The 14223-nt window shown below is 48.2% G+C and overlaps 1 protein-coding gene across 1 annotated transcript in view; it reads left to right on the forward strand.

Moving 5' to 3' along the window:
* Positions 1-1437: 1437 nt before the first annotated feature.
* EVA1A (eva-1 homolog A, regulator of programmed cell death) overlaps positions 1438-14223 on the forward strand; it is a 64212-nt gene continuing 51426 nt past the window's right edge. Inside the window, exons 1-2 of the mRNA XM_049856359.1 lie at positions 1438-1648; positions 1764-2042. Coding sequence (XP_049712316.1) covers positions 1438-1648; positions 1764-2042 — 490 coding nt within the window. The remainder of the gene's footprint in view (positions 1649-1763; positions 2043-14223) is intronic.

The following is a 14223-nucleotide window of genomic DNA, read 5'->3' on the forward strand; positions in this document are numbered from 1 at the left end:
AACCTGGAGAGTTAGGGGAGCACCGATGATGGCACCTTGCATGCCAGGGTGTGGAATTTGGAGTCAGCCAGGTGTGTTTTCTATTTTACAGGTAAGGAAGCTGAGGCCAGGGAGGGAATGCTTCTCCAAGTTCGGATAGTAATGTAATGGCCTCTGAGCCTAGAACCGGGCTCCCTGACTAGTTTAGGAAACAAGGGCTATTTTCACCAGACCAGCTGCCTCTGTACAAGATAACTTGTCTTGACGTTTTTACCCACGCATAGGTGTTCTTTTTCTTTCTGAAGAGCAAACTTTCAAGGTCCAATGAAGTAGCTCTTGAAGAAGTCTAGAACAGTGGCTCTCTCCTCGGGCTGTATTAGATCATCTGGAGGGCATTCAAAAATACTGCCGGAGCCCCACCCCAGACCAATTAAATAAGCATTTGTGGGGGCGAAGCTGGGGCTTCGTATTCGTTTTTTTTTTTTTTAAGCTCTCCAAATTTTTCTAATAAATACATAGTCAGGGTTGAGAACTAGTGGTCTAGAAAGCAGTGATTTTGAAACTGTAATGTATATTTGAATCCCGTAAGGATCTTATAAAAAGGTAGATTCTGAGTTTGTAGGGCAAGGGAGGGCTGAGATTCTGCATTTCTAACAAGATTCTGCCTTTCTAACAAGACCCTGCCTTTCTAGAAGGCTCCCATTTGATGTGTATGCTACCAGCTCCTGGACCACACTTGCAGTAGTAGCTCTAGAAGTTGCTCTTGGATTCCAGTCATCCAGGTGGTCACTGGTTAACTCCAGCCAGAGGCCTGGGAGTTCTCTCTCCCCTTCATCATCTGCTCATCTCCAGGCTATCCTGCCATTGGTCAGCAGATCTTGTCAATTCCTCCATGCCAGTATTTGTCAATTCCATCCTACAGCTTCCCGCAGCTCCTATCATCTCTTGGTGGGACCGGTATAACATTCTCTTCCCTGCTGCCGCAGCCATCACTCACCACCTGTCCTAGCTTCTTTGCTAGACTGCCTCCTAATGGGGGTTTCTCATTTCTTCTTATTTCTGCTGCTTTTACTACATAGCAAGCTCTCCCTCTTCTTGACAAGAGCCCAGAAGACCCCTGCACCCCAGTGGACTTCCTGCCTCTGCATTAGTGACCTTATGTCTAGGAACAAGATGCACTGACTCCAGCACCCAGATCGGCACCCATTAGGCTCTCAATAAATACTTGCTGAATTTAACAAATAAATTCCAACGTAGAATGTGCAAGGCGAAACAAAGGCCTCAGCTGCTCTCCTTCCAATCGATCAAAACAAACATTCCTCAGAGATTATGCACGGGGCTTTAAACGTCCCACTGGAGGAAAAAGTTGATCAGATTTAACAAAGTAAGTGCTTATTTCCTGTCTGGAGTGGGTGGTTTAATACAGGCTCAAAGCAGGCGACGGACAGGAATGAGAGGATGGATGCTGGCAGTGATTTCGAGGTCTGCTTTCAAATCCGGGCTCGCCTCAGCAGCGGGAAAGACTGGGGCTCCGGGATAGGGTGGAGACGGCCTCTGGGGAGCCTCATCCCGGCCCGGGAGAGTGTCGACAGCACGGGGAGGCAGGCGGGAGTTCGAGAGCGTGAAGTAACTTGGCACCGAGGGAGGCGCACAAGCCTCAGCCTTTCAGGTTTCCAGTCTTCCGAGCGCCCACGAGGGCTGTTGGCTTGGAAAGGGGGCGGGGGAGAGGGAGGGCAGGTCCGGAGCAGAGGGGGCGGAGGAGGGGGAAGACTGAAGGAAATGAGACAACCTTTTCCTCCCACTGACTCGGGCTCCTGCAGCGTCTGCGGGGCTCGGCGTGGCTGCCCGTGAGTGCCGAGGCCGGGACCCCGTGTCCCCAGCCCAGCTCCAGTCTCGCGCCCACTCCACTGCGATTTCTCTCCGAGGCGCCGGCGCTGGCTCAGTCCCCCGGCAGCGCTTTGTCTCGTCCTACCCTCCGCGATCTGCTCCGGGTCTCTCGGCAGCTTGGCCCGGCGCGCCCCGAACGCAGCCCCCGGAAGTGCGCACCGGCGGCCCCGGGGAAGGTAAGCGGCGCCCGGGAGCGCGCCCAGGGCGCAAGGGTGCTCCCATCCCCGGCGGGCCCGGATCTCCCCAGAGTGCCCCTCCTCCGAAGCTCCCCGAGCACTTCTGACCTGAAGCGGCTGCGTTGTTCCTGACCCCCTGCCCAGGTGTAGTAGGCTGGGTCTCCCCTCCCTCACCCCCGCAGAGGACTCTGCTTCCTAGTGCTTTCTTTTTGCCTCCTCTTCCTCCTACTTTCCTGTTACTTCCCTGCTCAACGCTCCTTTTTTCTGGATGAAATAACTCTCAACTCCTACATCTGCAGTCCGGCTTCGGAGAGTGGGTCCTTTCCAAATCCCGGCGCCTCTCTCGTTCTACGCCTCCGGGAGCAGGGGCTGCGTAGGGCTGGCGCATCGCATTGACTGGCTTTGACCCCAGGCCTGCCGGGCGCGGACCTTCCTGGAATTCTCGCGGAGCACGTTGAACTCAGTACCTGGCTTGTTTAGAAAGTGCCCGGCTTGCGCCGCGCGTTTGGCAACCCCCAGGAACTTCAAGTCAGAATGGATTGGGGAGTGCAAAGGCAGGCAACCCCTAAAGCCTCTTTGGGACCCTCAGCAGGTGGTGAGAGGGACAGTCAACTCCATGCCGCTCCATCTAGGGTTTCTACTGGAGTGGGGAGTGGAGGGGTAGGGGGGCACTTGATTCTGGATGGGCGTGCAGGTAATGTGATTCTGGAGGAGAGCAAACCACAACGCCTTCGCTTGACATTATTATTAACGTATTATTAACTGCTGCGCTTTCACATCAAGCCTGTGAGTAAGGACTTGTATCCCTAGTTTACAAATGGGCAAAAGAGATCCAGAGAGGTTGAGAAACAAGCCCAGGGCCACACAGAAGGGAAGGGGCCCAGCCAGGAGTTGAGTCCAGCTGGTTCTATCACACACCCCACATCTGGGCCTACAAAGGGTTCCTCTGCCCAGTTTGAACAGGAGCCTGCTTGCTCATACCACAGAGATCAGCTTTTCTTTTTTCTTTTTTTTTTGAGCAACTACATCTTGATTCTGTTCAAATCCAAACTGTTTAACACCGCCTACGCTTCCAGTTCAGAGTCCCTGAGTGGTGCAAATGGTTAACACTGTTGGTGCATGGCTGCTAAGCCAAATGTTGGAAGTTCAGTCCATCTGGAGGTGTCTCAGAAGAAAGGCCTGGCAAACTACTTCTGAAAAATCAGCCATTGAAAACCCTGTGGAGCACAGTTCTACTCTGACACACATGGGGTCACCATGAGTCCGTCCACTCAATTGGCAACTGGTTTTTTATGCTCCCAGTTTAGTGCTAAGCACTGAGGTCTCTCCTTTGAACCCACCCTGTCATCCAGTCTGTCACCAAATCTATAATTAATTCTTCCTCAGAAGTCTGGCTTCAGTCTCTCTTTTCCCTGCAAGACAATTGAGCACAATGACCAAGAGCCCAGGCCCTGGCGTTAGACTACCGGCATTTCTCTCCTGGGTGGGGCAGGTGAATTCACCTCTCAGTGGCTGGATTTCCTCATCTGTAAAATACAGATGTTTAGATGAGGGTTTAAAGGGTTTAGCATGGTTCTCAATGTGGGGCGTGTTTGTGATTTTGCCCCCAGGGACATTTAGCAATATCTGGAGACCTTTTTGATTGTCAACACATGAGGGGGAATGGAAAAAGAGTGCTATTGCGTCTGGTGAGTAGAGGCCAGCAATGCTGCTTGACGTCCTTCTACGCACGGGACAGCACCAAGAAAGAATTACCTCAATTATCCAGCCCAGAATGTTAATAATGTCAAGGTTGAGAAACCCTGGTTTAATATATCAGTTGACGAAGGTTGGCATTATTTGCAGCTCTCGTCCTCTTACCTTCTCCAGTTTGGCCAATTACACCAGTCTCTATCCCCATCTCTCCCCTCATCCCAGTGCCAGAAATCTGTTGATAAAACCACAGCAGTTCATGCTACTGTACTGCCTTAATGCCCTTGTTGTTCCCCCCATTGTTGACAGCAGGGGCAGGAACCTGCACATTTTACAAGCACCAAAGACAATTCCTCTGCGTATTAAAGTTAACTTTCAAAACGCATGGGACACATGGTGTCCCACCCACTTTTTATGCCTCTGGAGTTCTTTGGGAAGGAGGTAGCCTGATTTTAATGCCTTTAGCCACAAGGGAGGTACCTTTTGAAGAAACATGAAACTCGAGAACCCTGAGTTGGAGCCTCATTTTTGCATAGTATGAGCATTGTCTTTTTTTTTTTTTTTTTATGAGCATTGTCTTAGCTGAAGCCTCCTGTATGCGTGCATTTTCTAAATTTTTGACAGATTTGCCTTTATTTCTGTGAGATAAGCCTCTTCACTGTGTTTCCCAGTTACTATGTTCTTGTGAGGATGCACTTATCTTGAGAATAAGCCATTGCCGGTACTCATTCAGTCATACCAAACCAAACCCAGCCCATTGGCATTGAGTCGATTCCGACTCATAGTGACCCTATAGGGCAGAACAGAACTGTTCCATAGTTTCCAAGGAGTGGCTAGTGGATTTGAACTGCTGACCTCTTGGTTAACAGCTGAACTTTTAACCACTGCGCCACCAGGACTCCTCATGCAGTCATAGTAGCCATTTGCTCCTTGATGCTATTGTTTCTAGGTGTTAAATAATGCCTTTGCAATAAGAAATAAGGTGCTATAGTGGCACTTTTCAAGAGATTGGAACTCCTATAAGTTATTCTTACCCTGCATTCAATCTTAGGGTCCAGTCATTGCTTCCATGTGTAGCAAGTAGAATGCACCAGTGTGAGCAGTTCTGCAGTATTCCAGGGCAGCTGTTTCTCCTTCTTAGCTGTTAGTACTGCTTTTGTTATAACGAAGAATACGTAATAGTCATAATTTTTCTGAGTTTCAAATTCCTTTGGTTTTATTTATTTGGCCTGTAAGTACTGCTTTTGTAGTAATGAAGAATGCACTGTACTGATAATTTTCCTGAGATAAAAAATCCATTGATTTTATTTATTTGGGCTGTAAGTACTGCTTTTGCAGTAAGGAAGAATGCACTGTACCATGTTTTGAAAACTTTCATGAGAAAAAAGATTAAAAGACTAAGAAGAAGGAGACTAGAATAAAATGTGTATGCAGTCATTGCCAGGTGCCCTCATGTTTTACCTCATGCTCTGCACATTTTCAAGAAAAAAAAAAATTTTAAAAACTTGATTTTATCATTGACTCATATCGACAGCATTTACATCATCCAGGGTCCGTTGGGACACATGGGATCCCAGATTATGGGTATTGAAATCCATAACTTATAACAAAAATTCTGAATTGGTCCTTTAATGAGCATGCCTTCATTAGTGAAAACACATAGTATCAAGAAAAAAATTAAAGGAGAAAATAACTGGGTCTTGAAAGGTTTAGGAATCACTGTCTTGCATAATAAAATCTAACCTCTGACCTTGACACAAAAGCTCTTCCTGACCACCCTTATCCTTCCTTCCCAGCCTCACCTTATGCCCCTCCCTCTATGCTCCTGCTCAAACTCAGGACTTAGATACACTTGCCATTCCAGGTCCTGTCTTTTTGGAATGTTCTTCCTTCTCCTTGGCTGGCAAATTCCTCATCATTCTTTGGCACTAGACCTCAAGTCCCCTTCTGGGTGAAACATTTTTTAGTTCCTGCAGAGAGAGTTCTATTGCTCCCTGCCACACCAGCCCCAGCACTTTTTTCTGTGTATCTCTTTTGTAGTATATAGTGCATTGTATAGAGAGTCCGTGTTTGTCTCCCTGCTGGTCTCTGTGTTGCTTGAACCTAGTGCAGTGCTGTGCTCATGTGGTGGTTCAACTTGAGGGCTTTGGAGTCATGCTGCCTGCATTCAAATCCCAGCTCTGCCACTTATTAACTCTGTGACCTTGAGCAAGTTGACTCAGTGTCTCAGAGCCTCATTGGTAAAATAGTTCACGGCGCCTTTCCTACAGATTCACATGACTAAGTAATGGGACGGTAATTGTTCATCTTAATACTGAGTGCCTGCTCTGTGCTAGAGTCCCTGGGTGGTGCAGATGGTTAAGCGCTCAGCCACTAATCAAAAGGTCAGAGGTTTGAGTCCAGCCAAAGGAGCCTCAGAAGAAAAGCCTGGAGATCTACTTCAGAAAACTCAGCCGCTGAAAACTCCATGGAGCACAGTTCTACTTTGACACACATGGGGTCACTGTGAATCGAAGTCGGCTCAACAGCAGCTGGTTATATTACCTCTGTGCCAGTTCGTGGTTCACATTTAGCATTTTATGTTTCAGTCATTTAATCCTCATAACAACCCTTTAGAGGTAGTGCTGCTATTGCCCTTTTTTCCAAATAAAGAAATGGAGGCACAGAAAGGCCAAGCAATTTGCCCAAAGTCACACAGCTAATGAGTGGTGGAGCAGATTGGCACAAACGGTTGTACTGCAGAGCTCATGCCTTTCATACCTCACAGGTAAAAAGCTCAGCTCAGTGCTCGTCAGATAGTATGTACTCAGTAAATGTGAGCTGAGGTTTGCTGAGTACATTAATGAGAGCCAAAGTCCATTGGGCTTTTAGTCTGCACCATACTTGTGACCTAACACTATGCCATTACTTTCACAACCTCTGTTCTTGTCCTGCCCTCCTTGCCCTGCCGCGCAGTCACAAACGGGTAGGACCTCAGGGTCAGCCTGTAGTCACAGCGCTAGATCAGCACCAATTGTCTTGCTGCTAAATGGAGCCTTGTTGCCATAGGCCCTAAATGTTCCTGGCCACACTGAGAACAGCATTAACTCATTGTGTGGGGTCTGGGAGTAGATTACCACCCCTGCCTAGAGAGGAAGGTGCAGACATGGGTCAGAGACTGCCTGACCCCAGCTTTGTCCTTCCCAAGCGCGTGCCCTTTACATTATGGAACTAGTGCATACATGTCGGTGAAATCAATGAATAGTGGTGGGGGGGATGGATGGCTGTCGCCAGCGGGGCCTCCCACTTTGTAGTTGATCAGATGCAGGGCATTCCTTCTCCCCAGTGTTATGAGGAACGTTTCTGTATTAAGGGTAAAACTTGTTAAGGGTGCTTAATGACCCATATGGGGTGTTGGAGGACCCAATTTAGAGCCAGTCACTGATCCCCTATGTGAACCGTGCGACAGACATCAGATACTAGGTGACAGGTGATCTTTTCACCAACTTGAAGTCTTCCGTTTCCCCGCATGCAGCAGCCCTGGCTTTGAAAGCTGAGCCCCCGCCACCCCCCTTCCCACTGTCCCTTGGCCACTTGCTCTGTAGGCCAGACTGCCTTGCAAAATACCTGCACGTGTGTGTACTCTGGCTTCCTCTGCAGCTGCCCCGTACAGCAGTAATCCCCCCTCAGTTTGCTTGTTTTGGCAGATTGTCCCCTGAACTTCAACGGGATGAGGTCACCTGGTGTGTGTCAGGCCCTGAGATTTTGTTAGGGTCCAGAAAAACACTAAAGGCTGCCTTTGAGCATGGGGACAGATGGACACTTTCCTGCCCACTGATACACCACAGAGCCTTCAGGTCCCTAGTAATACTGCCCTCTCCCTTCTTACCACCAAACTCTTAGCATCTTCGGGCATTTTCTCCTCCTGGGTCACCAGCTATCTGATCTGAGAAACAGATTTCCCAAGGGCTTAATGACTGAAGTAAAAGACCAAGATCCTTGGGCACTGCTCGTTTTTTCACTGATGCTTTTTTAGCCTGGCTCCAGGAGATAAACTAGCCCAGGGTGAAATGTCAGGCTTGGGGCCAGGTCTGCAGACCTCTGATATCACACCCTGTTGGTTGCCATCTTGGGTAGCACCTCTTAACTGAACAGCAAACAGATTCCTAAGATGACTGGTTCCTGTTATGTGTGGCTGGTTCTAGGGAGACACAGCTCACCCTATTTAGGTCTTAGACTGTGTTGCTGTGAAATATACATCTGCTGTTTAACTCTGTGAAAACCTGTCTGGTGCTGTAAGGGGCATTCTGGTCTCGGACAAGGGTCTGAGTAGTGATGTGATCTTGAGATCTGAGTGCTGATGTGAGGTGTTGGGGTGGGCTTGGAATCCAGGTGTAATTAGCAGCTCTGTGCTGGGTGCTAGAAGACACGGTCTGTATAGTTAAGGGGGTCACAGTCTGCTTCGTGTGATGGACATGCAAACAGACCATCAGAATGTGCTAACTTGAAGGAGAGAGATCTGAACTGAGAACTGGGAGTTCAAAGGAACCAGCCGCTATCTCTGCTTAGAAGAGTCAGGAAAGGCTGCAGAGGGAAGAGGATGTCTGAGTTGGGTCTTGATAGATGAGTAGGAGCTTGCTGGGCTTGGGGTGGGAGTGGCAGACTGGTGATCAAGGGGCATTACAGACAGAACACAGCACGTACGTGGTACAGAGTCAAGAAGGGGCCTGGCAGATGCGTAGGAATATGGTAAGGGATTGGAGGGCTGGGGATGGGCCTGAGGAGGTGACCGTGACTTTTCGACAGCCCAGGAGCCTGTTCCTTTACTGTTGGAGATAATGGAGTGGGGATTTACAGCTCAGGTGTGCCGAGTTCTTTGAACGTCTCTGCTGGCCTGTTGCCTTCTGGGTCAGTAAGACCAGTCCCTGGTGGCCAGGGTAGGAACACTGTCTCCAGTAAGCAGAGAAACCACAGTTAGAAACAAAGCTGGGTTCAGTGCTTGTGGGTGATGTTTTGTTTTGTTTTCTAAGCCATGGCTGAGGAACTACGTGGATGCCCCCTCCAGAGTCTGGGCTTTTGAAAAATTCTCTTTTCCTCTCTCCTTCCCTCCCTTTCTCTTTCTCTCTTTCTCATTGACTCCACGGCAGTGCTTTTTTTTTTTTTTTTTGCTGGCATTTTACCTTTAGAGCATCCAAAAGTCTGTATGAATTGCTGAGTTTCCCAGGACCTAGAGAGAGAGAGACAGACCCAGAGATCCTCAAGGCTGAGATCTATCGTATATAAAATCTAGCCGGTGACCTGACAGATAGAGCTGTCAGGACTGACGCATTTCCAGGGAATCATGTTCACATTTGCAGTCCTTCTCCTTGAGTCCAGAGCCTTTTGAGTGCACTGATTGCATAGGGCCGACCCAGATGATGTGTACACCTACTTGTTGACTGGATGATGGATGTAGGTGCTTCTGTAGGTTTCATTTATTCACTCACCGATCTCCAGGCTTCATTCATTTATTCACTCACTGATTATTGACCCCTTGGCACATCAGAGACACTTAACCAAAAACCAAACCAAACCCATTGCCATCGAGTCGATTCTGACTCATAGTGACACTATAGGACAGAGTAGAACTGCTCCATAGGGTTTCCAAGGCTGTAAACCTCTATGGAAGCAGACTGCCACAACTTTCTCCCATGAGCAGCTGGTGGGTTTGAACCTCCAACCTTTCAGTTAGCAGCTCAGTGCTAACTCCTCAGAAACACTTAAAAAAAAAAAAACCTGACTGCCATCGAGTTGATGCCAACTCATAGTGACCCTATAAGACAGAGTAGAACTGCCCCATAGGGTCTCCAAGGCTGTAACGTTTACAGAAGTATCTTTCTCCCATGGAGCAGCTGTTGAGTTTGAAATGCCTGCCTTTTCGTTAGCAGCTGAGCACTTTAACCACTGCACCACCAGAGTTCTTCAGAGGCACTTAAAAAAAAAACAAAAAAACCCGTTGCCGTTGAGTTGATAGCGGCCCTATAAGACATAGTAGAACTGCCCCCGTAGGGTTTCCAAGGAGCAGCTGGTGGCTTTGTACTGCCGACCTTTATGGTTAGCAGCCGAGCTCTCAACCGCTGTACCGCCAGGGTTCAGAGGCAATTAGTGGGTGATAAATGAGTGAATGAATGCCTTAACATGAAAGGCACATTCCCAACCCTCAAGATGCTCACTGCTCGACTGGGGAGACAGACAAGAAAAGAAGCCCAACACAGGGGACTGGTGCCACGACAGAGAGGATGCAGGCACAGAGGAAGACTGAATCCAGCCAGGGGCCAGGGAATGGACCATCCTCCCTGCAGGACAAGTGTCCCACAGCTGACTCCTAGTGGCTGATAATGATCGTAGCTAGCACTGAGTATCCAGGGTGTGTGCCAGGCCCTGTGTTAAGGACTTTGCATGCGTTGATTACATTGATTCTGACAACCCCCCCCTGAGGTTGGTATTAGAGGAAGAAATGGGGTTCCACCCACAGCTGAAAGGCAGACCCAGGGCCAGATCCAGGCCACCGGACTCTGCTCTTACCCACTACACAGACAGCTCTCAAGGGTCACATTATCATCAAAGCTGCTTTTAGAAAATCTGCTTTTAAAAAGAGAAAGTACAAGGGTGTGAGCTGCCATGGCTGAGGCGGGAGTGACCATTTTCTCCCTGTTTTTCTTCCCCTTCCCCTCTCTCCTGCCTGATGTCTGAGGCATGCCTTGGAGCAGGAGAACATCTCTGCTGTATGGCTTAGAGCTTCTCTCTTCATCCTGACGTCCCCTCTTTGATCACTGAGGCAGCCTGTACTTTGTCCTCCATGGTGAGAGAAGGCGGAAATGCTGCTTAGCAGAAAAGTAACTATAAACTTGAGAGGAAAAGAAGGCTTTTCACGAAACACCTGCTGTAACTTAAGCCTCTGCCCTTTGGCCCTGTATCCTTTAGTCTGTGTCACTCAGACAGGTGGTGGCTGTGTGAAGGGACTGCAGAGGAGTTTGTTTCTGCAGGGGGACCTGTTCAACAGGGCTGCCTGGAGCTGCCTTCTGGCATATTACTGTCCTGAAGCTCCCTATCCTGTGTGCACTCGGCCAAGCAACCTCTGACCCTGCCCCCCTGTTTGCAGCTGTGAGACAGGGCTTGGACCTGGGTGGGCAGGACGAGCACTAGGAGCGGAGCCAGCACTACCACTTGCCTGCTGTGAAGACTCAGTCCCTTAATTTCTTAGTGCGTCAGTCACTTGGGGGAAAGAAGCATTGGCCTGGAAATTCTCCAGCGTTAGACCCTCTGCAGGTCTGAACAGGGTGAGCACCTTGCTGAAAATACAGCAAACGATGACTTGGATGCTCAGAGCCTGTGAAAGACACATGTGAGGGTGAACAGTGCCTCTGCTGGATGAGCTCATGTGCTCAGAGGTGGCTTGGTGGCCTTTGTGTGTCTGCTGAACTCAAGCTGTCACATTTACTGACACCCATGTGTGCAAGGCACAGTTCTAGGCCCTGGGGATGTGGAGATGAACAAGATATTCTTCCTGCCCAAGGAGCTCGAGAGGCAGTGCTGAGATGAACAAGGGAATCAGAGAGCGTAACGCAGTGTCTAACTGTTCCTTTCTCATCGTGGTAAATTCTCTGAAAGCAGGCAAAATGTCTTGTCGATTCCTGAATCACCAGAGTCTACCATAAACCTTTGCATACAGTAGGTGCTCAATCAATGTGTGTAGCCCTGCCCTAAAATGTTATGCTAGAGGCCACCACAGAGTACTGTGGGTGTCCAGAGGAGGGTTGCCTATAGTCAGCTTAGTGGGGACAGCAGATGGATCCAAAAGGAGGCTGAAAAAGGTACCTCAGCTGATGAGCTAAGGAGATCGTGGGCAGAGGGACAGCGAGCAATTAGAGCATGGCTGGCTGAGCAGGCATGCTGTACTCCAAGAAAGGAAGGTAGGCAGTGTGGTTGGAGGCAAGGGAGGTGAATCTGTAAAGGAGCGAAGAAATCACACCAGGAAGGGCCTTCCTAAAGAATTTGAACTTTATTCTGAAGGCACTGGGGAGCTACTGAAGGATTTCACACAGAGGAGAGACTGCAGCAGAGTTTCATGGTGAAAATAGACCTCTGGAAATGAGAGTTTATATCCAAGAGGAATCAGATGGTTGGCAGGGAGACCAGTTAGGAAGCCATTGCAATTTAAAAGGTGGAAAAACCTGGGCTTTGGAGTCAGACAGACTGCCCTCCGTCTATATCCCAGCCCCACAGCATCTCTGTGTAACTTGAGGGTATTTATTAAATGTCCCTGAGCCTCTGTCTTCTTATCTGAAAACAAGACAGTAATTCCTCCCTCATAGGATGGTAGAGAGGATTATGTATGACAAAGTATGTGAATTGTCTTCTACAGTGATTCATCAATAATTGGCATTCAGTAATAGTGGCAAATGTGATTAATTGTTTTGTTGCTCTTTATCATTATCCATGTGAGAAATAACGAGGTTCTAAGACACTGGTAAGATGGGTGGGGTGGAGAATTGGGCACGGGCTCAAGAAATACTTTGGCAATAAAGTGGACAAGATGTGATGACTGATTGAATGGAGGTGTAAGGGAGGGGCAGGAGTCTAGGATGATTCTGGATTTTTGCCTGGGCAACCAGCAGGAAGGATAGTGGGGCTATTCATCAGGAGGCAGAATGGAGGAGGAAGCAGGGGAGGAGGAGGAAGGAGCAGCATTTACTGGAAAGGAGGAGCTCGGTTTCAGACATGCTGAGTTTGAAGCATCTCAGGGATGGCCAGGGAGAAATGTTCAGTGGACAGATGGTTTTGTAGGTTTGACCTTCGGGAGAGAAGTCTTAAAGAAGATTCAAGAGCAAAGTTTTACCAAGAGGTTAAGCCATGGTGTAGACCAGTTACTTAAAGAGGTTGGGAAGCATAATCATAATGTCTAATGCTTATTCAGTATGTGCTCTAAACAGTTTATATGTATTAGTCTTCTCAACAGTCATTGCCAGGGAGGGCCGTTATTGTACCTATTTTACAGGTGAGTAACAGAGGCACAAAGATGTAAGTAACTTGCTAAAGATCACACAGGTATAAGCGATAGACCTAGAATTTTAGCCCATATAGTCAGGATCTGGGATCATGCTATTAAGGTCTGTACCAGATTGCCTTTGAGTGAAGGGCTTAGGGTGCCACACTGACCTCTAGGGGAGAGGAAAGGGAGGGTCCAGTGAAGGCATCATGGGGAAGGGATGCTGGGGAGACAGGAGGAAATGGGAGATTGGGGCGTGGAAGGGGAGAGTTTCCAGGAGGGAGGGATCAGCAGTACCAAATGTTGTAGAAGTCATGCAGTAAGGGAAGAATGAAACTAACATAGATGTGGTGGAAAGCTATTGGTGACTGACTTGGTGAGAGGAGTTTAAGAGATGAGCTGAGTTGAAAAACAAATAAGATGTGGGGAAGTGAAGACGGTAAATGTAGTCAACTCTTTCCAGTAGCTTGACCAGGAGAGTATCAAGAGAGAGAGAAGATGGTAGCTAGAGATATTCAGTAGAGAGGATGTTTTAGAGATGGAAAAGACCTGGCCACAAACAGACTATGCATGCTGGGAGACGTTATCTCTATGCTTTTCCTTTTCCATGTAGATTTCTAGTATTTCTCCCCATGTTCTGGACTTCTTTTGTGTGGATGGTTAGAAATCATTAAAGATGTCCCTAATCAGTGTTTCAGATCTTCAGCTTTTAAGAGGAATAGATAAATTTCCTTTCCCAATGCCTGACATGAATCATCGCGTATTGTTAATCTACAATACATCATCCCCTGAATTTATCTTTGAAATATTCTCTGAGAGAACACAATGTCATGGGACTCCATGTCATGCATAGGAAATTGGTGACAGCTTTGTAGACACCAAACCAAAACCAAACTAGTTGCCATGAAGTCTACTTTGGCTCGTGGTAGCTCCATGTGTGTTAGAATAGAACAGTGCTCCACAGGGTGTTCAATGGCTGATTTTTCAGAAGTAGATTGCCAGGACTTCTTTCTGAGGCACCGCTGGGTGGACTTGAACCACCAACCTTTCAGTTAGCAGCTAAGTATGTTGACCATTTGCACCACCCAGAGATTCCTCTACAGACACCAACCAAAAAACCAAACCCAGTGCCGTCGAGTCGATTCCGACTCATAACTACCCTGTAGGCCAGAGTAGAACTGCCCCCTAGAGTTTCCAAGGAGCGCCTAGCGGATTCGAACTGCCGACCCTTTGGTTTGCAGCTGTAGCACTTAACCACTATGCCACCAGGGTTTCCTCTACAGACACCGGGGAGGTGAGAATGATGGATGGAGCAAAGCCTTGAAGAAGAAGAAGAAGTAGAACATAGAGCGCAGTGTGGGTGGGAGTGAAGGAAGCACCAACTTTGGATTGGACAAGACACATCTGGTCCTCTAAACAGTGAGAAAGATGGTTGGGGATGAAGGCAAATTTGTGAGAGGAGAGAGAGTTGCTTGAATCTTG

The sequence above is a fragment of the Elephas maximus genome, chromosome 17 (assembly GCF_024166365.1).
Source record: "Elephas maximus indicus isolate mEleMax1 chromosome 17, mEleMax1 primary haplotype, whole genome shotgun sequence".
Classification (NCBI taxonomy): Eukaryota; Metazoa; Chordata; class Mammalia; order Proboscidea; family Elephantidae; genus Elephas; species Elephas maximus.